The 26,609-nt window shown below is 42.6% G+C and overlaps 1 protein-coding gene across 1 annotated transcript; it reads right to left on the bottom strand.

Annotated features, from left to right (window-relative positions):
* Window positions 1–5,620: 5,620 nt before the first annotated feature.
* Window positions 5,621–24,957, bottom strand: LOC113016309 (hydroperoxide isomerase ALOXE3-like). The gene is made up of 14 exons (XM_026159051.1): window positions 24,811–24,957; window positions 23,876–24,080; window positions 23,104–23,188; window positions 22,708–22,821; window positions 19,432–19,532; window positions 19,045–19,211; window positions 18,734–18,877; window positions 14,368–14,571; window positions 14,088–14,174; window positions 13,835–14,004; window positions 11,467–11,588; window positions 11,290–11,390; window positions 6,466–6,636; window positions 5,621–6,325 (listed from the first exon to the last, which is right to left on the bottom strand). Exons 1-14 carry the CDS (start codon window positions 24,955–24,957, stop codon window positions 6,146–6,148), a joined length of 1,998 nt encoding a protein of 665 aa, XP_026014836.1. The 3' UTR covers window positions 5,621–6,145.
* Window positions 24,958–26,609: the final 1,652 nt, after the last annotated feature.

The raw sequence follows: 26,609 nt of genomic DNA, 5'->3' as shown, positions 1-26,609 counted from the left end.
TTGGCGCCCCAGCTGCCGGAATATTACCGTTTTTTTAAGATGGTTTTTTTTCCTATTTACAGATGATTTCATTGTTTAATGACATTAACATGTTCCTAATTTAATGTTTAGCGGCACTTGAAAAAGGCGGGATCCCATGTCAAATTAGCGCAACTAATTGTATTTTCATTACTGGAAATAACCGTATTTTTATGCGGGAGTTATTTTCTGTAATTATACGGTCGTATTTTGGCTTCAGCTGCCGGAATATTACCATTTTTTCAAGATGCTTTTTCTAACAGTGTAGAGGCTACACAAGCCAGCAAGTACCAACGACTTGCTGGCTTGTGTATGGTGTATTAACAGGTAAATGAACATTTTTTTTAATTATTTGAATATATATGGTGCTTGTGTATAAATACACAAACAATACATATATGCTTTCAATTGTGTAATTTAAGTGATCTAGGTAGCTCTGTTTTGAAGTTCAGTTAATGCTAGAAATGTGTTTTGGAGTTTGTACATGCTTTGGAGTTTGTACATGCTTTGTCTCTAGGGGCCACTGTATATATTTATATATAAACATATCAATAAAACCACTTTTTTTATACATTAGTAATTCCTTTTGTGCATAATGTCATATTATTGTTAATAATAAATTAATTAAAGCAAAAAACAACCTGAAGAGTCGGTCGGAGCCGCAAGAGCCAGCTCTCTAAAAAGATCCGGAAATCCCATCACTACAAGAGACGCTCAGAGAGTTTATGCGTTCGCTCAGACACATAAAAAAATAGAGTGAACAGTGCTTATGACTCTCAGACTGAAACATGAAAACAGGTCCGTTTCACAGTTTCCAACACAATTATAATAAGTATGAATCATGTCGTCTTTGATTTTCCAGGTATAAAAAAACAAACAAACCTCCAAGTCATTTTCGCCCGAAGTGACAGACTTGCTGATTTTGTCCATGACATCAGCAGCAGAAACTGTGACCAGTTGTTGCCGGTTTCACCAAATGTCATTAGCGCTGCAGTTTTACTTTTGGGGCTTGGCTTAATGAGAACAGAGTTGAGCGAAAGGGTGAAATGAAATCTGGGGGACGGGGCTGATGCAATAAGAATTGGCTGCGATATCTTCCAAACTTGCACAATTTAAGCAAGATTTGCGCTCTCCTGCCAACTCCTACCCCACACTAAGTATACTGAGCTGGAACTCATTGTTATTAATAAATCTGCTCTACATTTTAAAGGGAACACGGACAGTTTATTAAGGGTGTATGAATAGTTTTCGATGTCTGTCAGCTAGACCGATTATTGCGCAAACCGTGAAATAAAAACGACACATCATGTCAGTGTAGGATCTGGGTCGTTCCCGATGAGGATAGCCTATTGTGAAATGTGAAGCTCACCTTGAGAGCCTGGAGCTGGACCTGAGGACTCCCGCGGACCCTGTCACCTCAACACAAGAATAAAGCGTTGCCCCACTGTCTTCTCCACACGTGACATCTGCCCCACTGACGTCTGACAGATCCTCATTTTTACAGAGAGTGCTTCTGCTGACAAGGCGGCGCTCTGAAGAATGAAACTTTGTGACAGCAGAGAGCGGAGGAGGAGTGGTGGGAGTGACTCGTCCAGCCTCCAGTGACACCGGAAAGAATAAATATTTAAATATTCAATCGCGCTTGTCATTTATTCATGGACAACACGAATTTAAAGCTGAATTTTTGTCTTCATCTACCGGACAAACAGAGCAACTACAAACGGTCTTCACAGAGAACCAGAATGCTCATGTCTGAGAAGAGAAGCGCATTTCCCGTCTAAAGAGTTCAACATCATTAAACTGATCATATTAACATTTAAATCATTCTTATGCATCTAAAAGCCTTCCATACAACACCCCAAAATATAAAAAAGGTCCTTTATTTTCAACTAATCCATCCTCTGAGTGAAACAGCAGCTGTGTGTTGTCTTCGTGTTTGTGCTTTTCCTCCAGTCGTATTCAGAGCATTAAAACATGAAATAACCCAAAGTAATACATGACGAACAACATAAATGGCAAGAAAAAAACAGTGGCCTTCATTTCTTCTAGGTCTTATATGGTGGATCAATATAGCTGCTGAGCTGGACAAAAATTCCCAGCATGTACAGCCATCACTACAGAGGAAGCAGCTGGCAGCAAAGCAGACACCAGAGACCATGGAAGGTCAGTGACAACTGAGAAACACAGGGTGGGTGCCCTGGATTTATCCCTGTGAGGTCTGAGCCAACATCAGTGATGACCTTTGTACTCTAAACCCATCACCCTGACTCCATGCTCTCCTGCATTTTGGAGATCAAGGGACAAAAGAAATTCAGTAAAAGTATAATTCTAACTGCAGAAACCCAATTTTCATATTCTCTATAATATGACCTTTCATTGTAAGAATTCACTGCGGTGAGAGCGTGAGATCTCAGAGAGTTAAATAGCCTTCAAGAGTGAAGGACATTACTGTCATATAACATGGTGATAAACTAGCTCCATCCAATCTCTTTCTTTGAAGTCTTTCAGTGGCACTGGCCCTGACAGTGGTTAAAACCTCACAATTTCCAGTGAATGTACACTCACTGGACACTTTATTAGGTTCACATTCTAGCCAGCTGTGGAGCTCAGCGAGCCGGAGGAGCTCAGCGAGCGGGAGCTCAGCGAGCGGGCGAGCGGGAGCTCAGCGAGCGGGCGAGCGGGAGCTCAGCGAGCGGGCGAGCGGGAGCTCAGCGAGCGGGCGAGCGGGAGCTCAGCGAGCGGGCGAGCGGGAGCTCAGCGAGCGGGCGAGCGGGAGCTCAGCGAGCGGGCGCTCAGCGAGCGGGAGGAGCCCGCGTCGCCAGCTGTGGAGCTCAGCATGCCCGAGCCGGAGGAGCTCAGCGAGCCGGAGGAGCTCAGCATGCCCGAGCAGGAGCTCAGCGAGCGGGAGGAGCCCGCGTCACCAGCTGTGGAGCTCAGCGAGCCGGAGGAGCTCAGCATGCCCGAGCAGGAGCAGCTCAGCGAGCGGGAGCAGCTCAGCGAGCAGGAGCAGCTCAGCGAGCCGGAGGAGCTCAGCATGCCCGAGCCGGAGGAGCTCAGCGAGCCGGAGGAGCTCAGCGAGCAGGAGCAGCTCAGCGAGCAGGAGCAGCTCAGCGAGCAGGAGCAGCTCAGCGAGCCGGAGGAGCTCAGCATGCCCGAGCGGGAGCTCAGCGAGCGGGAGGAGCCCGCGTCGCCAGCTGTGGAGCTCAGCATGCCCGAGCCGGAGGAGCTCAGCGAGCCGGAGGAGCTCAGCGAGCCGGAGGAGCTCAGCGAGCCGGAGGAGCTCAGCATGCCCGAGCAGGAGCTCAGCGAGCGGGAGGAGCCCGCGTCGCCACCTGTGGAGCTCAGCGAGCCGGAGGAGCTCAGCATGCCCGAGCAGGAGCAGCTCAGCGAGCGGGAGCAGCTCAGCGAGCGGGAGCAGCTCAGCGAGCCGGAGGAGCTCAGCATGCCCGAGCCGGAGGAGCTCAGCGAGCCGGAGGAGCTCAGCGAGCCGGAGGAGCTCAGCGAGCCACCAGCAGAGGAGCTCAGCGAGCCACCAGCAGACGAGCTCAGCGAGCCACCAGCAGACGAGCTCAGCGAGCCACCAGCAGACGAGCTCGGCGAGCGGAAGGAACAACCGGCGCTGCCAGCCGCGGAGGGGCTCTCGCTGCCAGCCGCGGAGGGGCTCTCGCTGCCAGCCAAGGAGGGGCTCTCGCTGCCAGCCGAGGAGGGACCCGCTCAGCCGGAGGTCAGCGAACCGGAGGGACCTCCACGTCTTGCGCGGCCTCCACGCCATCCACGTCCAGTGCGTCCACGTCAGCGACCGGCGCGTCATAGACCATGTGCCACGCCTCGCTGTTGCTCACCGGAGCAGCGACGTTGCCATCGGACCCGTGGCAGGCCACCAGAACCGTTCCGCCGCCACCGGACCCGTGGCAGGCCGCCGGAGGAGCAGCGCCGCCGCCACCGGACCCGTGGCAGGCCACCAGAACCGTTCCGCCGCCACCGGACCCGTGGCAGGCCGCCGGAGGAGCAGCGCCGCCGCCACCGGATCCGTGGCAGGCCGCCTGAAGCGTTCCGCTTCCATCATGGGGTTGGAGGTAGGCCGCCCGAACTGTTTTCCCACCACTGCCTGACCCGTAGCGAGTTTTGCCTGCTTGCGGTCCACTGGGTCGGCCGCAAGAACTGTTGTTCCCACCATGGCAGTGGTTGGACATTTGAACTGGGGTTTTGGGGCCCTCCGTCCGGGACCCCCCGCCTGGTGGGTGTGGCCCTGCCAGCTGACCGGTCCCACCCAGGAATCCACACACACCTGGCGCCGATCAAGCCTCGTCAGAGGAGCTTCAAAACAGTGTGGCTGAGAGCTCCTCGACGCTGGATCGTTGAGTGACTTCCCGTCAGTCTTAAGTGTATTATGCAAGGTTAGTGCAAGTCTACTCTTAGGTTTTGTACTCACGGCTGCCTTTGGTATGCGTGTTTCCTCAGGAGGAATTGTGGCGACCAGGAGGCAGCACACGGAGAGTACGCAGGGAACGGAGACAGAGCACGGAGCACGGGATAAAGGAGAAGACACGGAACGGGAGTTGGGATCGCACGGGGGGATTTATTGTTGTTCGGATTGTCACCACTGTAAATAAACACTGTTGCACTGTAGAGTCCTGCATTTTGGGTCCTCCTTTCCCCACATCCCCACGGTCTGCCAGCGAGACCGTGACAGTGGGTGCCCCCCAGATACTCCAGCTTGTGGGGATAGGTTAATTGGATAATCCAAATTGCCACTAGATGTGAATGGGCGAGTGAGTGTGAATGGTTGTCTGTCCCTGTGTGTTGGCCCTGCGACAGACTGGCAACCTGTCCAGGGTGTACCCAGTCTCTCGCCCTATGATTGGGATAGGCTCCAGGGCCTCTCACGACCCTGAAAAGGATAAGCGGAGGCGAATGGATGGATCTATCTATCTATCTATCTATCTATCTATCTATCTGTCTATCTGTCTGTCTGTCTGTCTGTCTGTCTGTATATATATATATATATGTGTGTGTGTGTGTGTATGTATGTGTGTATATATATATATATATATATATATATATATATATATATATATATGGACAGAGGGAGAGAGATGTATATGTGTATACTTGATATTTTCTACTCTATTCTACTCTTAACACAGTATCAATCCGGAGTCCGGTACTGACAATAAAGCTGAATTTTGGCTTAAAGTTGAATACTTGAGGAGTTGGGTTCTGTCATATTCCACAGTTTGTATCTCATATTTAGCATCAAATGTTTGTATCTTTGAGTATATTTGACTTCTCTCTCAAAAATGAACCTAACAGTAATCAAGCTAGCTAGCATTAGCTTATAACTAAGCACTCCACCATCTTTTCCGAGTATGCTTACCTCAAGCTCCATGAAACCAACATGGTGATGGTCATAGATCTGCCATTAAATGAGTTCAACGTTGATTGGGTGACAATGTGCACATCCATGTTTTATATACAGTATTGCCTGTCAGCTCAGTTGAAAATTAAGCTATAAGCATTTATTTGATGCATCCTCAATAATCAGCTGTGTAACAAAACATAATGGATCCAGTCATAACTGAAGTCACACAGATTGATAACATGGTGCTTCAAGCTTTGACTTTAATGTTTAAACATGTGATCACAACACGGCAGTTACACAGTATTTTATCATCACTTGTCACACAATTCCTAAGATGCATAAACTCTATTAATCTGTACGGAATGTAAATATTTTATATGGATTAAGCTTTGTTTGCTAAGTTTTTTTATTATCAGAATTTGAGAAAGGAGAAACTCAGTGATCAGTAACTGTTACACAACAGACATGCAATACACACTGAAATAAGAACAAATATAAATCAAATAATTCATATCTTGAGACAAAAAAGGCCATGACTACACAAACCCCCCTCTTCATAAAAACCTCCTGACTGCAACACCTTTACATTCATTCTTACAGTTTCCCTGTTTGTTATAATCACCGATACACTATTAAGAAGTTTTAAGATTATGATGTACACAAAAGTTAAATCAGTGGAAAAAGTTTAAATCTGGACACACACTCTTCCCCCTACCCCGTTAAATTAATATGAAGCTGAAGGAGAAGATGCCTTTCAATATTCATTCAAATAGATACACTGTTTTCAACCACCTCTGGATCCATGTATGTGTACGGCAAGTCCAACCTTGAGTTTCTAGCTTTGATGTCTGCACTCAGCTTTTTGAGCTCTTCTTGAAATTCTTTTATCTTCAGGAGAGGAAACCTCTCAGTAAAATGCTTCTCTGGGTAGTTGCCAAGAAAAATCTGATGAGATCAATGGTACATTTAGTTTTGGTTCCACTATCACGTTGATCAAATATGTAACTCTAGCAAAATTTTCATGTATTTTACATTAAAATAAACAAACAGCAACATAAAACATAACATCTTTGGTGAGTACTTACACTATCAGATGACTCCTTGCTGAGTAGCCATAAGGTGGCCATGGCATGCACTGTGGTGTTAACACTGGGGAATGTGTCCAGTATCGTTTTCTCAGTTGTTGTCCCCTTTTCTTTTGGTGGGGGAAGTTCCATGGTAGTAGGACTATTGGGCATCCAGCCACCAAAATCGTACTGCATTGGTGAAGTAATTGATACATTATTTATAGGCTTTGAGAGATAGTTTTTAGGTCTGATAGCATTAACCTTTGGATCCAAATGTACCAAATATTCCACATGATTTCTAAGGTGTTTCACATCCAGATTTATCCATCAAGTGTAACATCACACGCTGTGCAGTTTTTTCAGTCGCGTTATTCAGCTTCTGCTCAAACTGCACGATTGACTCACAGGGGTTAGAAGTTCGTAGGTCACGATGCAGGGTCTCACACTATACAGCCCGATGCCCTGATGTGACCTGAGTGCTCACACTGTGCGTCCATAAAATGAAGGTTATAACAGATAATCTGTCCCTTGCTCTCCCTCTCTGTCTTTCACTCACACAGACACGCACCACCACCATAAACTTTGCTAAATTGCTAATGAAAAACATTGATCAGGCAGCTGTGATTGAGCAGCAATGTAAATCCAACTATTTTCACGGTTGTTGTAGTCGTGATAATTTTGTGAGGCCAAATCTAAAAGGCTCGGATGCGCTTGCCAAAGTTCTACAAGTTGTGCCTCCATCGCTTATGTCCAGATCACACGCTGCACTGCTGTGCTACTTCGTTTTTTCACTTTCATTTCTGTGTTTGCGCGTCCGCAGTGTGAGAGGCTGTGGTGACACCCTCACGACGGCTGACAGGATTTCAAACTGGTTTGATTTTCTTACGACGAAGCGATTGATGATCGGGAGCTGGTCATGAGGTGTTAATCTCGTTACCCCACGTATACTACACGATGCATGACACACGATGAAGGCGAAACTCAGGTTTCCAATCACCAAAACGGTTGCACGACTGAAAAATCAAAATGAGCCCAAAATTGCACAGTGTATGCCCAGCATAATGGGCTGAAAAATACGTTAACTTCTACCTTCCTTTAGCAAGTGCGGAAGTCCAACTTTTTGTGCAATGATTAGCATCTTTCTCTGCCTTTTGGGTGCTACCACAGGTGCCTTTGATGGTGCAAAATGTCTCGTCGACATTGTTGGGGAGAAAACTTACAAACAAACAGTACAGCACTTCAGAGTCACAGTGTTAGTGATTATATTTGACAAGCTGAATGGATTCTGTACTGGATAGGAGACACAGCACGAGATTTACTGACAATAGTCTACAGACAATCAGGACCCAGACCACAATGCACTTAATATTGCACTTAAAAAAAGCATTTAATATTGCACCAAAAATAAATAAATAAAAAATCTGCGACAACAAGGCCGCAAAAGGTGAACCGCACTACAGTGAGGGACCACTGTACTGAAAACTGATCACATTTTAGCCAAGAGAACATATTTTTATATCCACTGCACAAGGTTAGTGAGTAACATGTTGGTGGCTGGGTGATTTGAATTACTCACTGTGAAAAAAGTCCTGATCTTGAACTTAATGAAATCTTAGTAAATAAATAATTCTTTGCTGATTTGCTCAAATATCTAGTGTCTATAACACCATAAGCCCATGGACTGCAGTGAATTCTAAGTTTTTAAAAAAACAACTTAAAGACAGACTCTTTTCTTTGCTTTTTCTACCAGGCTACAATTTAGTGTTTGATGCTGCTGACTGTAATTCAATTCAATTCAATTCAATTTCATTTATATAGCGCCAAATCACAACAAAAGTTGCCTCAAGGCGCTTCATAGATACAGAGAAAAACCCAACAATCATATGACCCCCTATGAGCAAGCACTTTGGCGACAGTGGGAAGGAAAAACTCCCTTTTAACAGGAAGAAACCTCCGGCAGAACCAGGCTCAGGGAGGGGCGGCCATCTGCTGCGACCAATTGGGGTGAGAGAAGGAAGACAGGATAAAAGACATGCTGTGGAAGTGAGACAGAGATTAATAACAGATATGAGTCAATGCAGAGAGGTCTGTTAACACATAGTGAGTGAGAAAGGTGACTGGAAAGGAAAAACTCAATGCATCATGTGAATTCCCGGCAGCCTACGTCTATTGGAGCATAACTAAGGGAGGATTCAGGGTCACCTGGTCCAGCCCTAACTATATGCTTTAGCAAAAAGGAAAGTTTTAAGCCTAATCTTGAAAGTAGAGATAGTGTCTGTCTCCCGAATCCAAACTGGAAGCTGGTTCCACAGAAGAGGGGCCTGAAAACGGAAGGCTCTCCCTCCCATTCTACTTTTAAATACTCTAGGAACAACAAGTAGGCCTGCAGAGCAAGAGCGAAGTGCTCTAATAGGGTGATATGGTACTACAAGGTCATTAAGATAAGATGGGGCCTGATTATCTAAGACCTTGTATGTGAGGAGCAGGATTTTGAATTCAATTCTGGATTTAACAGGAAGCCAATGAAGGGAAGCCAAAACAGGAGAAATCTGCTCTCTCTTTCTAGTCCCTGTCAGGACTCTTGCTGCACCATTTTGGATTAGCTGAAGGCTTTTCAGTGAGTTTTTTGGACATCCTGATAATAATGAATTACAGCAGTCCAGCCTGGAAGTAATAAAAGCATGAACTAGTTTTTCAGCGTCACTGTGAGACAGGATATTTCTAACTTTAGAGATGTTGCGCAAATGGAAGAACGCAGTCTTACATATTTGTTTAATATGTGCGTTGAAGGACATGTCCTGGTCAAAAATGACTCCAAGGTTCCTCACAGTGATACTGGAGGCCAAGGTAATGCCATCCAGAGTAAGAATCTGGTTAGATACCATATTTCTAAGATTTTCAGGGCCGAGTACAATAACCTCAGTTTTATCTGAATTAAGAAGCAGAAAGGTCTTTATGTCTTTAAGACATTCCTGCAGTTTAACTAATTGGTGTGTGTTATCTGGCTTCATGGACAGATAGAGCTGGGTGTCATCTGCATAGCAGTGAAAATTTATGCTGTCTTCTAATGATGCTGCCTAAGGGAAGCATGTATAATGTAAACAGAATTGGTCCTAGCACCGAACCCTGTGGAACTCCATAATTAACCTCAGTGGGTGAAGAGGACTCTTCATTTACATGTACAAATTGGAGTCTATTAGATAGATATGATACAAACCACTGCAGTGCAGTACCTGTAATACCTACAGCATGTTCTAATCGCTCTAATAGGATATTATGGTCAACAGTATCGAATGCTGCACTAAGGTCTAGCAGGACAAGCACAGAGATGAGTCCACTGTCAGAGGCCATAAAAAGATAATTTGTAACCTTCACTAAAGCTGTTTCTGTGCTGTGATGAGCTCTGAAACCTGACTGAAACTCTTCAAATAAACCATTCCTCTGCAGATGATCAGTTAGCTGTTTGACAACTACTCTTTCAAGGATTTTTGATATGAAAGGAAGGTTCGAGATTGGCCTATAATTAGCTACGACTGCTGGGTCTAGAGATGGCTTTTTAAGTAAAGGTTTAACTACAGCCACCTTGAAGGCCTGTGGTACATAGCCGATTATTAGAGATAGGTTGATCATATTTAAGATCGAAGAATTAATTGATGGCAGGACTTCTTTGAGCAGTTTTGTAGGAATGGGGTCTAAAAGACACATTGATGGTTTGGAGGAAGTAATTATTGAAGTTAACTCAGAAAGATCAATTGGAGAAAAAGAGTCTAACTTAACATCAATGGTACTAAGAGTAGCTGTAGATAATATTACATCTGTGGGATGATTATTGGTAATTTTTATTTGTGAAGAAGTTCATGAAGTCATTACTAGTTAACGTTAAAGGGATGGTTGGCTCAAAAGAGCTCTGACTTTTTGTCAGCCTGGCTAATATTTTATTATGGTGATTAGAGCATGCTCTAGGTATTAAAAATACTGATTTGAATCATATTTACGTAACTCGAATTTGTTAATGATGGAGTTTCATAGCGTTTTATGTTAGGACTCTTTACATTATACATGCCTCTCTTAGGCAGTATCCTTAGAAGGTATAGCGTACCTTTTTTATTAAAAAAAAATTCTGTCCATTAGGCAGATGAAGTGTAAGTTTATCAGTACAGGCAGTCTTAAACACTGTACTTAGGACTGCTGGGTTAGGACTGGTACACCCAGTCTCAGTTGAGAAACTGTAATTAGATTACAGTTTCAATGTTATAGTTACTTGCATTACAAAAATGCAATGCTGCAGTGAGCAGCAACAAGTATTGTATAATATATTACTTCTTTTGAGTAAGGACCCCAACACTGGTCTTTAACATACAATATAAAGCACCTTGAAGTGAGAGTTATGATTCTGCCCTTTATAATTACCATTGAATTAAACTGAAAAACATTTAAAATCCTTCGCATGACTTTCTATCAACTTTTAGATTTCTTAATACATTGGAAGATAAATTATGAACTACTTGAATCACCTTATGACTTAAAAGGAGGGCTGTGGCCTACAACAATGGTCATCACTGTAGTACATGAATGAGTGCACAATAAATGGCATTCCGATTGGAAATAGTTGTACGTAATTTCTGCTTCCATGTTCACGAGGTAAAGTTCAATTATGATCATAGAATACAATAAGCATTAAGTAATGTATTGTATTCACTGCTGATGGAGTTGCATCAACTCCTTCATAAACCTCAAAATTTTAGTGGATTTATCTATGCAAAAGTGATCCATGCAGAGAGAACTGAGAAAATCTGATGTGAACATCATCACTGATAATCAGGATATATTAAAAGGCTTCACCTGTCCAGAGTTGACAGCTGAGTGCTGGGCGGAGCAAGTGAAGATCACCATGGTGACAAACTTGACCATCTCATCCATAGTGCTAAATTCTTGAGGAATTCCTGACAGAATAGGCAGAATAAATTATGAATTATGTCAACACAGAAATTAAATATAATATAATAAACAATGAACCACCTGTGGTTTCCTGTGAAAGAAATCCATACTGAAAAATTTCTTTAATCCAGTTCTGCAGTTCTGTGTCTTCTTGGACCTCAGCATCAGTCTTGTAGTAGAAGGCAAGTGTTGACTTCACCAACCTTTGGCCAAATGGAGACACATTCAAACATGTTCCTACTTCCATTGATGGTTTCTAAAACACATTTAAAAAGCTATAATGCATAACAGATAAAATAAATATAAAATATGTATGTTGGGTAATCAGGTTGTTAGTTTTTAACTGTTGCAAATCGGCAACGCCTGCCTCGAGAGGGTTAAAATCTAAAGAATTATGGATTTAATCAACTGCTCCCGTAACGGAACTGACATCCTCTTCTCGACAAAAAGCCTGGGCTCAGGAGAGCCCAATTGGCCTGCAGAGACGTTTGCTGTGTGATACTCTATGGCCGGTTGTGTTGTGTATTTAGCGACATTATCGATGGAGGACATTGAATGAGATCTACCAATTCGGAACCTCGATAACAGAGTTCTGGGTGATTGGATCTGGCTCGGACCTAGCTTATCGAAGAACAAGAAGCAGCCACAGCTGTTCAAAATCCCACCAGGCTGGCCGACAAGATAGACGATGAGTGGAGCTGTGAGTACTCAGACTGTGTTTATTGAACGCATATGGGCAAGATCTTGGAGAAGCTCACGGCTCTGCAATAGGAATTGAGAGATTTAGTCACCAGTGACAGACATTAGACCAGCTCTAAAAACTGGATGCAGTTGTTCGCACTAAACACAAACAACCACCATCTTCACTCATGCGGCTATCCCACTGGCAACAGATAGAGACCTGCCAAGGTTGAAGTTGACTGGAACAACAAAATTCTTCACTAATAACTAATGGTGCAATGGATAAAGGTTGATCCGTAATCCGAACTGATCCCAATCCACAGTTCTGTACGCAGGTGATCCGAAGATTCGAAAAAGAAGGAAAAAAAGTGTATGGTTCACGTCGTCAGTCTGTCAAGTGATAATTATGGCCAGTGTTAGTGGTCCAAGTGGAGGAGCAGAGGAGTTTGCGGCATTTAAGCAGCCCTTTGCTGCCCAATCCGACTGGGCTAAAGCTATTACAAAAGCTACTGGAGTGTTTAGCTGCAGACGGGAGGCCGTATTCCCTTGTGCTAAACAAGGGGTTTAAACTATGACGAATGTGCTTGAGCCACGCTATGATATCCCGTTGCGCGTCCACTTCAGTGACAAGATTGTAACCAGGCATTTACGAGCAGGAAAAGTTTAAAGTTATGGCTGAACTGTCACAGACATCTTCTGTTGCCCAACTACAAATGGGTGGACCTCCAGGTCAACGGAAAGCTACGTGACCGTGACCACTGATTATATCACAGCGGAGTGGTAGATACAAAGTCCTGTACTGCCTTGTATTGCACCTTAATTTGTTTTTATATAATTGCGTGGAATGAGTCTTGTGTTGAATGTTTTTAATAGGCAAAAAATATTTAACTAAGTTAATAAGAAATTTTTTTTTAAAAATTCATTTTTTTCTTTTTTTTGCCGATCTGAAAATTGATCCGATCCGTGACTTGAAACCGTAATCCGATCCGAACCGTGAGATTTTTGATCTGTTGCACCACTACTAATAACAAGATTGTTGTCTGAACTTTCTGTCTGACCTTCAAGGCCACCTGGGTCCACTGGAGACTTGATCTTCTTTCTCCTTCTTTTTTTCTCTTTCTCTCACCCAAACTGATCGCAGCAGATGGCCGCCCCTCCCTGAGCCTGGTTCTGTGGGAGGTTTCTTCCTGTTAAAAGGGAGTTTTTCCTTCCCACTGTCGCCAAAGTGCTTGCTCATAGGGGGTCATATGATTGTTGGGTTTTTCTCTGTATCTATTATTGTAGGGTCTGCTGTACAATATAAAGCATGGGGTGAACACGGGATACACTCACACACATACTCATGTAACGGACACAGACACTGAGTTGTTTTTGTTTTGCTGTCCTTAAACTGCTCTCCTAGTGGAGGTGAGTCTGAGTAGAGTCCTTTTTTTCTCCTCCTGTCCCTGATGTTGTGAATTTTCACTGTTCTTTTTAAATGCTATCTATTCTGACCTGTCTCCGCAATGTGATGTTTGTGTAATATATGTATGGTCAGAAGGGTCAGTTTCACTGCAGGCAACTGCATGTCACAAATAAAGGCTTCATTCATTTATTCTTTCATTTAAAATAATAACTGGGAAGCCATCTGGAAGAATTTTGTTTTTGTTTCGGCAAGCATCTGAAAGTACATTACTAAATTTACCAGGGTGTGAAGAATGGCCTAGGTGAACTTCGAAATAAATTGAAGTTATTCTGTATGTTGTGTCAGACAAAGTGGTAATATAACCTGTGGATGATGTCCCAAAGCTTGAGTCCATCATCTCTGTAGTAGAAGCTTGGTACATCTTTCAATCCACACTCTTCAATATCATCTGGGATACAGAGGGAGGTGTAGGTCAGTGAGGTCAGTGATCTTCTCAGGATTGTGAGGGCACCCTCTCCACCAGAAGATGTAAACTAGGAAACAGTCAAATCTTAGTGGCAAAAAAATACATGTTGGTCAAAAAGAACATTTGTTTGTCCTTTTTGTTTGTTTATACCTTAGCAAAAGTTCCTCCTTTAGATATCAGAAGCATCCGAGCTAAGAAGTTGATGTTCAAAGTGTAGCGAGTGTGAGGTATGAGAAGCTGAGGGAAGCAGAGAAGTTCATTTGTAAGAAGACTACTTTTTCCTTTCTTGTCTGATGTTTTATATTCAAATGTTTAATTCTGCTGTATAACATATATGTAAATGGCTAACATCAAAGTCACAAGTTTTGTTGCTTTCTGTACCATTTACCATTGTGTTAAATCTTCGAAACAATTAATCAACTTTACATACCTTGTACAGTGGATGCACCATTGGAAGGTTGCGGAGCAGTGACACTGCAAAAACCTCAGCCAGCAGATGAGTACGCAGCAGATGAGCATTTAGTTCATAAAGGTTGAAGTTTGCACTTCTCACAAACGTCTTGGCCAACAACCAGTCGTACTCAGAATCACTAGGATAAAAAATCGGGTTGTCCTTTGTTGGTTTCTGCTTCAGCTGCAGGAGAAGGAATAAATGTGTTTTCTTACTTATACTACCTTTTTTTTTAATCATTACGAACTGCTAACCATCAAACACTTTTATAGATGTTGAGCAGACCAACTCAAACACAAACTGCAATGAAAAGCTTTATTTACTGTAAAAATAACGATTAAAGGCGCAGGAAAGAAACAGACCGAGGATCTTTGATAATCCAGGGAGACAGAGAAATGGCAGTTAGTGACTGGAAAGCACATGACTAGGAAAAGATTTGGATACTGAATGAAAGAATTTAAAGGTGAGTAGAGATTATTTGTCAAGTTAAAAAGGTCTTGTGTGAGGAGTTTGAGGAAAGGTTGCTGAGGCAGAGAGGAATAAAGGTAAGAGTAGTGGTGTGTGAGAGGCATAGAGGTGTTCAGGTAAGCAGCACACAGTGCAGGATTTACGGTGGCAGGACAGTCTGATGAAAGTGGAGAAGGGTCATGGCTGATATTCTTCTGAAAGATCCTGGGAAAACTGGCAAGCTGGAAGGAGGACTGCCGAAAAGCAAAAGTAGAAACTGCAGATTGACACTTTCCCAAAATTCAAGTCACAACAAAACCACCAGAGCAGAGACAACAGTCAGGCGTAGGATATCTGCCTCGTTGCTACTTAAATACACTAGGTTGACAGAACCAAATGGCCCTAGTTGTGCCAGAGAAACCATGTACACCACAGTCACACCCAGCTGCCCAACTGTTCCTGAAAAGCAAAACAGAAAGCGGTAGGTAAACCCCATCCACGCTGGATCGTACCAGTCCTCCTTTTCCCTGGTTGGCAAATCAATGATTCTACGTCACAGAAAAGTCTGCCTTCGTATCCTCTGGCTGTGATGTAGGTGTTAAGGCATGGAGGGAACTGTGATTTCAGTCTCTTCGCCCTTGTAATGTAATTTATAGATAATTGAAAGGGGAGAGACTAGTAGCCGAGAGTCTTAGGGGTCATGTGGAGGAAGGAGCCACTGCTGTTTGTGTCAAAATATTACTAGGGAACTAAAGATAAATCTGCAGTCTCTAAGTCAGGTTTAAGGACCCAATTTGGGGCTGAAGGGATGGTGAATTGTAAGAAGTGTGACAAACAGAACGTGCTGATCAAAAACCCTGTGATGATGATGGTGGGGAGTAACTGGCAGTTACTTCCACAGGAGCCTCAAGGGCCAAACCTCCGTACTGAGTTGTTTCATAAGCTAACCCATACGGAAAAGAAATAGTAAAAACTTATATGTGATTTACTCATGAAAGTGGCCACTTTCATGAGTAAATCATTTAAGGCTTACATGATTTACTCATGAAAGTGGCCACTTTCTCATTACTTTCATACATTGTTTTAGTAAGTATCCAAAACATACAAGTTTCATTATATAATTTTTCAAGGGATCTTATATCTGTTTTTACTCTTGTATGCTTTTCATACAAGTTTCACACAAGACAGATACAAACTTTATAAGATTTATATATATCTTTTCCATATGGGAACTGTCAATTAAATTCAGCACCAGAGTTTAAAATCACTTAAAAAGAAAGAGTGCCAGTGACAGGTTGTTGCATGTGGGGACCTTCGAGTCCAGAAGACACCGCTTACCAGTACCGCCACATTTGGAGGTTGGCACTTTCTTTAGGTTGAATGAGGCAGGTGGCCAAGAAAGGACAGACAGATCGCAATATGTGCAGAGTCACTCCACAAATCTCTGCCATCACCTTTGATGCCGGTCTTGTGTGACCCTGCTGCATTGGCTCCCATGCTACAAGCTAACAGATAAATCCCAATAGCTAAATTGACAAGATGAGAATTTTGAGAATCTTGTATGATCTTGTTGTGATTGTTTTAAGTTTCTGTCTGCTGTTTTTATCTTTGCTTTGTGTTGTTGGCGTTTTGTTCATATCTAAATATTAAGAGAAAGATCACATGTGACTCCTCATTAGGATAGGATTAGTGTAGGTGTATGAGATTTTAACTTCAGTTTGATATTGTTAGATGATATTCCTGAGTAGGGATGGGTATCGTTTAGGTTTTATCCGATATCGGTGCCAAACCGGTACTTTTGAAACGGTGCCGGTGCTTAAACGGTGCTCAAACCGGTGCTTAAAGAATGGAGAACACAAAATTGGTCCAAAAACCTCTCATGTTCAGCTGGTTTTTTTTGTAAAAAGATAACAATGTTAGCCTTTTCTGCAGCTATGGGGCATATATGGTATCACTCTTGGCTGGAAGCAGTGCTTAAACAATGGAAAAAACACAAACTTTGTCCAAAAACCTCTCATGTTTAACTGTTTTCCACTTTTTCTTTGGTCATTTTAGCCTTTTTGGCCAGGGTGAAGGGAGTATCTGCCATCAAACAAGAAGTCAGCTGCATGTAACTACGACTGTGTTTGCTAGTTCACCTTATATGCATTCATTTAATAATGTGGTTAGCCTACTCAGCATAAATTACACACGAACAACATTAAGCTACTCACGCAGAGAAGAATGGCTGCTGCTGCCATTATCATCCGTCATCATTTTTGCTACACTGGCAGGGCTAGGGGCCAGGACTCTCCTCTTCGGGTGCAGTAGATGCGCTCGGTGTGAGGTCTCGCAGCACGCTATCAAATACGGCGCATTTTTCGGCTTTAAAAAAAACGCTATGCGTCGCCAGGTGTTTCATCGGATTTGAGGTGTTACCTCCTTTGACAGTATCACAGTATCACCTTAAAGCACTTGTTGCAGGCTGCTGAGTTTGCATATTTTGCTGTGAAGTACAGCCAGACTTTTGACCGCTTCGCCTTGGGCATTTTTAATCTAATTAAAATAACGTACGTACCTGGACCCGCCTACTATCCTCGGAAACGTAAAATGATTGGCTAGAATTCAAAGTGTATGACATCTCAGGAAAAAAAAGCACCGAAATAAAGCACCGAAATGTGCGCTGCTTTTCGGTCTGGTTACTACCATTTATGTCAGAACCGATACCGGTACCCATCCCTATTCCTGAGACATTCCTTGATATGCTGCTTAGAGATAGTGGTTATTCTCAAAGCTGAGCCAACCAGAATCTATCCAGCCTTTAAGCGATGATGTGCTGAATCCTGCTTCCGGTCCAAAAGTACTCTGCTTTTAATAGGGCTATTGTGCTTTTAACATATTTTAATGCTTGGTATCTTGTTCTATTTCATCTCAACAAGCCCCTAAAAACAGTCAGTGATCACTGTCGGCCTCTCTCTATTTTTATTTCCGCTAATCATTTTAAAGCTCAGTTTTTTAAAACCTTACGATGTAACTACAGCACAGCCCATGCAGCAGTATATTAATGACTAACCTTGTTTTGTGGATGGATTATCTCACTTGTTCCCCTGACTGAAGTTTGGTCCGTTTACAGCATCCTGCCATGCTAATGTTATGCTAACATAGCTGTGTCGCTAGCGATCATGCAGCACATCATTATATACCTGCTAGTCCAAGTTCTGTAATCCTACAAACGCCACTGCTGTTTAGTTTTCTGTCTTCATTTATGTTGGGAGTGATAGCAGAGCTGTAACGTTTTAATTTTTTCAGAAGTCTCTCATTCAGAACATGGTGTATTATATTTAAATGGAAGCTAGCGAGCTAACTCCCTGCTAACTTCGACTTCAGTTAAATTTCATAAATAATTCAGTTTTCATGGATGCCTGGATGTTAAACTTAATCATTGCACCTGGTAAAACAGCAACACTGATCATTTTATTAAAGATGAATGAATTTAGACAGTTTTTAAACTCTCAGTAATGCTGCAGAGATCTTTTGACTTAGGAACCTGCAGCGGAGTTTGGGCCCAGACGCGGCTAATGACGTCAGCCTTAAAGACCGGATAGACAATCAATAAGAGAATTGATAATGAATGGAATCCACGAGTGATATTGATATTGGAATTGGAATAAATTCTTATTAATTTCATTCCCTAGCTAAAGCTACTGAGAACTTTTTTCTGGCACAGACATTGGCAACAACAACAGAGATTGGTTTAGCAAGAGCTAATCTCTATGCAGAAGGAAAAAGATAAACAAAATCCATATACAATAGATGCACATTGTCTAAAGCAATTTGAGTGCTCAGGTAGGCTTGAAAAGTGCTATATACTGTAAGAACCAGTTAATTTACGTTATTAATGTCTGAGTTCTAAGCTCACCTGAATAGCAACTGGCATTAACTGATCAGCATTGTTTTTCCAAAGTAGGACAAGCGGGGCCATCAAGAACTGTTTGTTCCCATTGATGGTGTTTGACTCCACTTCATCCAAAATCTTGTAGTCACACAGGAAGATGTTACCCTTCTGTTTGAAATTTCAGAAGGAATGACAAATTATTTGACCCCATGCATTTAGTCTGGGTATTACAACTGCAAAGTAAAATTTGCCAATACAAATACCTCACCAACATACAAATAAGAGCAACCAGATATCAGTCAACTTTATTTAATAGAAATTTAAATTAAATAAACCTCCATTTCTTCTGCCAAATTATGCTGACCATCAGGGAAAACCGTTTCATCCGTGACAGATAAGTTATTGGGCAGTTGTGTACAGCGTTGGATCAAAATGGGATTGGTACCATTTAGAAACTGATAGCCAAAGAATGCATCTTCCTTCCAGTGTTTAGAGACGTATTCTAGAAATAAAACATAATTTTACTTCTCTGTGTTTAAAATGCTTTACAATCCTTCTCAACCACTGTTAATATCATAAAATTTGACCGCAGGCAAAAAACAGGAAAGTAAAATTCATCATGTCATGGACATAAATGCCAGAGTCCTAATAATATGACTTATTCTATGTTACTTTATGTGCTATTATACATTATATAATATGGTCTAATGATTGTTCATTACCTGAAACCTGAGTTTTGTGGACATTTAATAGTTGTTTAATATCCTCTATACAATTAAACTTGTTAGACTGAAGCATTCCCATCAGTCCCAGCCTTCCCAGTCTAGAAAAAAACACAGTAGCTTTTTCAGATGATTAGAATCATACATATATATATATATATATATATATATATATATATATATATATATATAACAGGGCATTGTTGGAATGCTACTACGCAAGTAACCCCGGCGGAAGGGGCTACATGAATAGGATGGATTCTTCGATACCCAACATCCACAATGACGGCGAAACAACTAGTAGCTCAGTGTTCCAACATTCGAAAGAAGGGACTGCTCTCACAGCTAGAGATTGACAAGGTACAACACAAATGCTATGGCAAGGAGGAGTCAGGACGCCAGGTCAGGGGGGCGATATCATCACCCCCACCCGAGATTGGGTACATAGCCCCAAGTGCAATAGGAGAAGGATTGCACGTTAAGTGCGAGAGGAACTGACCTGAAAGATAGGATCATGGCCAAGCTTGAAACCTGGATCCCCCGTAGCCGGTTACCAAGATTAAGTGAAGTACCCTCAGAAGGTCTGCTAGATGATGTTAATGCAGCACTACGGACAATACCTACAACCACGATTACCGACACTAACAAGCTGATCTACAATACGGCAGCAGTGATCAGTGAGATGCTTGGCTACAAGATGAACAGCCACAAGGGGCAGTACCCTCCATGGAGAAGGAGGCTAGAGGGCAAGATCAAAGTAGCACGGAGGGAGGTTTGCCAACTAACGGAGTTGCAGAAAGGTGCGACAAAGAAGGTGCATAAGAAATACAGCAAGCTGTCCATACCTGAGGCCTTGGAAACTGCCAAGCAAAGACTCACAGCCTTGGCCAGCCGCTTGAGGAGGTACACCAGAGAGATAGAAGGCAGGAGAATAAACCAGCTGTTCTCCACAGAACCAGCAAAGGTGTACTCTCAGTGGCAAGGGAACAATAATAATAAGAGAACAGCACCACCCAGGCTGGAGACCGAGCAATACTGGAAGAGCATATGGGAGAAGGACGCAACCCATAACGGCAATGCTCAGTGGCTAGTGGATCTGAGGGCAGACCACAGCGACCTCCCCGAACAGGGTCCAGTAACCATCACAGTGGCAGATATCCAAGAAAGGGTCTCCAGTATGAAGAGTTGGACAGCACCAAGGCCCGACATGGTTCACGCCTACTGGCTAAAGAAGCTGACTGCACTCCACGAGCGTCTGGCAGCACAAATGAACCAGCTGCTAGTTAACGAGAGACACCCGGAATGGCTAACCGAAGGTCGGACGGTCCTGATCCCCAAGGACCCCAAGAAGGGACCGGTCCCCTCCAACTACCGACCAATAACCTGCCTCAGTACTACATGGAAGCTCCTGTCAGGCATCATATCAGCTAAGATGAACAGGCACATGGGTCAATACATGAGCGGGACACAGAAAGGAATTGGCAAGGATACCAGAGGCGCAAAACACCAGCTACTGGTAGACAGAACAGTCAGCCGAGACTGCAAGATCAGACTGACCAACCTGTGCACTGCCTGGATTGATTACAAGAAGGCCTATGACTCAATGCCCCACAGCTGGATACTGGAATGCCTAGAATTGTACAAGATCAATGAGCCTTCATCAGGAACTCAATGGGGATGTGGCGTACAACACTAGAGGCCAACTCCAAGCCCATAGCACAAGTCACCATCAAGTGCGGGATCTACCAAGGAGATGCTCTGTCCCCACTGCTGTTCTGCATAGGCCTGAACCCCCTCAGTGAGATCATTAACAAGACTGGCTACGGATACTGACTACAGAACGGAGCAGTTGTCAGCCACCTCCTGTACATGGATGACATCAAGCTGTATGCCAAGAGTGAACGAGACATCGATTCACTGATCCACACTACCAGGCTATACAGCAATGACATTGGAATGTCGTTCGGACTGGAGAAGTGTAGTCGGATGGTAACAAAGAGAGGGAAGGTAGTCAGAACTGAGGGGATTGAACTACCAGAAGGCAACATTGCAGACATAGAGGACAGTTACAAGTACCTGGGGATCCCGCAGGCGAATGGGAACCATGAAGAGGCCGCTAGAAAAGCTGCAACCACCAAGTACCTGCAGAGGGTCAGGCAAGTCCTGAGGAGTCAGCTGAATGGTAAGAACAAGATCCGGGCCATCAACACGTACGCCCTGCCCGTGATCAGGTACCCTGCTGGGGTAATAGGCTGGCCAAAGGAGGAGATAGAAGCCACTGACATAGGAAGGGGGCCGGGGACTGGTGAGTGTCAGCACCACAGTCCAGGATGAGACAACGAACATCCAAGAATACATTGGCAAGATGGCCCCAACTGACCGAGTGCTCAGTGAATACCTCAGGCAGCAGAAACCCAACAAAGAGGAGGGAGACGAGGAACCATCATGGAAGGACAGGCCCCTGCACGGTATGTACCACCGGCAGATAGAGGGGGTGGCTGATATCCAGAAATCCTACCAGTGGCTGGACAAAGCTGGACTGAAAGACAGCACAGAGGCACTAATCATGGCAGCACAAGAACAAGCTCTGAGTACAAGATCCATAGAGGCTGGGGTCTATCACACCAGGCAAGACCCCAGGTGCAGGCTGTGTAAAGATGCCCCAGAGACAATCCAGCACATAACAGCAGGGTGCAAGATGCAGACGGACAAAATGGTGGTGGCTAACCAACCGGACATAGTGGTGGTAGATAAACAGAAGAAGACGGCCGTAGTGATCGATGTAGCGGTTCCGAATGACAGCAACATCAGAAAGAAGGAACACGAGAAGCTGGAGAAATACCAAGGGCTCAGAGAAGAGCTCGAGAGGATGTGGAGGGTGAAGGTAACGGTGGTCCCCGTGGTAATCGGAGCACTAGGTGCGGTGACTCCCAAGCTAGGCGAGTGGCTCCAGCAGATCCCGGGAATAACATCGGAGATCTCTGTCCAGAAGAGCGCAGGGCTGGGAACAGCTAAGATACTGCGCAGGACCCTCAAGCTCCCAGGCCTCTGGTAGAGGACCCGAGCTTGAAGGATAAACCGCCCGCAGGGGCGTGCTGGGTGTTTTATAAATATATATATATATATATATATATATATATATATGTATGTATGTATTGTATTGTATGTATATCTATATGTATGTATATCTACATGTATACATATATATATATGTATATATGTATATATATATATGTATATATATATGTGTATATATATATGACATGAGGGGTTCACCCTGTGGCCCCAATGTAGACCATCTCCACAGTCTTAGTCAAAGAGAAGCGGATGTCATAGGGGAGTGATAAAACACTGTCTGCCTTCAGGTGGGAGATGCCCTGCTTGTCCCAGCTGGAAAAGAAGATAAAGGCAAAACATATAAAATATACAAAAACAAAATAACTTAAGTGTAGTGGAAAGGGATTATAGTACAGAAAACAAATGGCATTACTGACTAATTGTTTGTATATGCACATCTATGCTTCGACCATGCACATCAAATTCTAGCAGATATTATGTAGTGTTTAAATTATCTTGGTATTTCACAAATTTACATCCAACTGATCGAGCCAGGGGTGGAGAAGGATTTCAGGCCTTCATTCTATTGGTTCTCATGATGCTCTCATCTCTTACCTGTAGAGTTTGCGTCTTTCCAGAAGCTCCTGTTCCCGACTGTACGGGCTAAGAAGTCTGTGCTTGTCTTCAATTGCTGTGAGAGCTAGAAAAAACACACACAAGGTAAAAATTCTTTTAAAAGACAGAACGGTTTGGATTTGATCTACCTGCTTGGTCTGTTTCATTAGTTCTGGTTACCAGTTGCAGATGTTCCTGCTGGTTTTCATGATATTGTTTGTTTTTGTTTCAATTAACTCCAGATGTTTGTGGTCAGAGTTGATAATAAATTATAATATAAGTTATATCCATTATTCCTAGAATTTTGCTGTGCTTGCAGCACTTTTACTCTTACTTTTACTTTGTCGTGTAGTGTACTTAGTGTGTACTCAGTTTGTGTGTGGGCGTGTCAAAATAATGAGGAATCTCCGGAATGTTACAGATACTGGCCAAAAAACTACCAAAGGTAGATTGCAATGTAAACGCTGTCTTCAGGTGGAAAACTGGAGGAGCAATACACTTGCTGCTGATTTGCTCCTCCGTCTTGTGGTGGACAGGAACTATTCTCTCAAACACTCACTGAGGAGAACCAATTAGCAAATTCTTTATTGTCTATAAAATTTCTCTTAAAGATTTTTTAAAAAAAAGAAAAAAGAAGACAGGCAGAAAAAAAAGAAGACTTTCTTAATGTGTCATTTTTCAGTTAATTTTTATAATCTTTATGATCTCTTCTAAATGAATAGCTACATCATTTTTTGCTTTTAATTTATTCATTTCTAACATTGACACAAACCTGCTCCCTCTCTGAAGTAGTGCGGCTTGCTGTTAGTGATCCAGCGGTAGACAGGAAAGCTGTATTTGCCTCCCTCAGGGGACGTCACATCCACCTTAGCAGGATACCAAGCCATGTTTGGGACAAGCGTCTGATTCTCTTTCTCTAGCTCTATCAGTGCTAGATGTCCAAGGGATTTTCGGCAGGACACAATAAAATGTGACACCTGAAGTAAAAGTAGCATATACCTTTGAATACCTTTGAAAAATGTACAATAGGTCAGCATGTATTAAACTGACAATTGTATTTTATCATACGTCTTTACCTCCTAGTAATCACAGTGCAGTTACTATACAGGCAAAATTAAAATGTACATTTCAGTTTCAGAGTATTTAATGCTATAAATCACGATGTAATCTCATATAACCATGGCACAAATTTAAACATCCATTTTCCTGTGGAGAATATTTTATCTGATTAGGAAGGATACCACCCTTCCCACTGTGGAAAGTACAGCCTTGTTTCGAATAACATGGCCAAATTGATTAAAAACTCCAGAATGTGACTAACTGTAGTTGAGTTTATGTACGACAGACTTTTAAGGTGGCTGTAATCAAACCACTATTTATTAAGCTCTCTCAGGTTTTGTCTTGTCTCCCACAGTTTGTGTTCCATCCACTCTCCCTATGCTCTCTTTTCTTTGACCTTACTTCCAAGTAATAACTTACTTCCAGATGGCTGCCTCTACCTGAACTTGCTTCTTCTGGAAGACTTTTAACTTCTATAAGGGAGTTGATTTCCTACTGCCTTTATATTGCTCATAGCAGATTATCTGTTTGTTGTGGCTTTCTCTAATGTCGTATGCTCTTTACCTTAAAATAGAGACTACCTGGAGGTGACTGTTATTGTGAATTGAGTTTATATATATAAAAAAAGTAACTGAGTATCATACTTACTGCTCCCCTGTAGAAAGATGGCACACAGCTCCACAGGTGTGTGCGTTCACTCTCTCCATCTGTGCCGACTAGCTTAATGTAGATCTTGTTAAAAGTGGAGGCATTGGAGACATTGCCAGTGAAAATGATCACCTCATAATCGCCCATTTTCACTCTTGAAAGAAGAAAAATCCTGATGGGAACAAAATTATATTAACCAAAAGATATTATGAGAAGTAATTTCAAATGTGTCCTCTATCTACGATCAGTTTCAGTGCAGAAACTGTCAGTGTTATCTATCTTACCTCTGCTAATGACGCCAAGATCTTACTCTGAAGATCTTCCCTGTTCATCTAACAACTCAAAACCGATTTCTCTTTTTATGCAGAACTTGTGGGAGTGTCCTCTAAGGTGCATCTGTCAACAATGTTCAACCTTTTCAATGTTTCATTTCATTCGTTCATTTTAAATCTCTGCCGTTCTGTGTCTCTGCACAGAATAAGTCCTAATCCATTGATGCTTTGTGGGTGACATTAATTAGCTACACCAAGAATATACACAAAATCAATCTGCACTGCATTTTGAAGTGTTTCATTGTGTTTGCTGGTAAAGATTTTGGTCAAGGTCATATTTCAATACAGGTGTGACTGAGCATCAGCTGCAGGTTACCAGAAACAAACTGAGCAGGATCTCATTGGAAATCAGAATCAGTGCAGTTGCATTTTAATGCTTTTATTGCAAATAGAAAAATAAATAAAAGTAAAAAATAATAAATAAAAGCAATGCTTTTCAGTAGGTATTAACACTGTATTGTTTTCGTTCAAAAGATGAGCAATGAAACATGAAATTGTTTTCCTGCTCAGCCAGTTGGATCAACAAAACACCTTTCAATCTATTGTCTGCCTCAGTGCTAGTAATCATACACTTCCTTAAACCTGTTGTGAAAGATCAGATTTTAATAAACAGATTAAGGCCTTGCACTTGAATTACAGGTCTAATTTCACTTTCAATTTTACTCATATCATTGATTTTTTTTTTCTAAGGGAATGAAGATTTTATTTTAATTAAAAAAATCTTATTCTAGAGATGAGTTTTTCAGAAAGTTCAAGTTTAAAAAAAAATCAATTTTCTCATCATGACTTCATGGTTTAGGCTTTACAGGACCAGGTTATGATGGCAACTACCTTTCAGAACACTAGACTATTACACGGGGCAGTATGAATAAGTTAAACTACAAAAACGATAAAGGAGGAACAAGGAAAAGATACGATAGAAGATAACAGGGAGAGATGTTATGAGGAAACTGTCATTCATTCAGTGTTCAAAAGTTTCTCAGTTCAACATTGAGGCCAAAATGTTTGTTCCTGGAGGTTTTAATCAATTGAGGAATGGATGAATGAATAAAAGGAATTTGGTAGGATAACCTATTAAAATTACAGTGTATATTTCATTTCTGTAGCAGATCTCCAGCCAAACAGATCATGTCTCCTGTCTGCCGAGAAGCAGCAACAATTACATTAATCCAAACTATGATCAGCCAGTGTATACCCCTGTATATGTTGGAGGAACTTCTTACACTCAACAAAAATATAAATGCAACACCTTTGTTACTGCTCCCATTCCCCATGGGATGGACGTAGAGACCTAAAATTCATTCCAGATACACAATATAACCATCCCTCCCAAACAGTGGTCACAAATCAGTCCAAATGTGTGGTAGTGGGCACATCTGCTATATTGAGATAATCCATCCCACCTCACAGGTGTGCCACATCAGGATGCTGATCTGACATCATGAGTAGTGCACAGGTGTACCTCAG

This window comes from Astatotilapia calliptera, chromosome 23 (genome assembly GCF_900246225.1).
Source record: "Astatotilapia calliptera chromosome 23, fAstCal1.2, whole genome shotgun sequence".
Lineage (NCBI taxonomy): Eukaryota > Metazoa > Chordata > Actinopteri > Cichliformes > Cichlidae > Astatotilapia > Astatotilapia calliptera.
The sequence above is the reverse complement of the archived record's forward strand: the minus strand, read 5'-3'. Positions and strand labels throughout refer to the sequence as shown.

What these genes read in the sequence shown, in the direction of transcription:
- LOC113016309 (XM_026159051.1), bottom strand. Translation starts at nt 24,957, where the DNA reads ATGGGCGATTATGAGGTGATCATTTTCACTGGCAATGTCTCCAATGCC. An exon ending in CATCTTTCTACAGGGGAGCA is followed by an intron (nt 24,081 to 24,810) that starts GTAAGTATGATA and finishes CTTTTACTTCAG; the next exon opens with GTGTCACATTTTATTGTGTC. An exon ending in GAAAGACGCAAACTCTACAG is followed by an intron (nt 22,822 to 23,103) that starts GTAAGAGATGAG and finishes CTTCTTTTCCAG; the next exon opens with CTGGGACAAGCAGGGCATCT.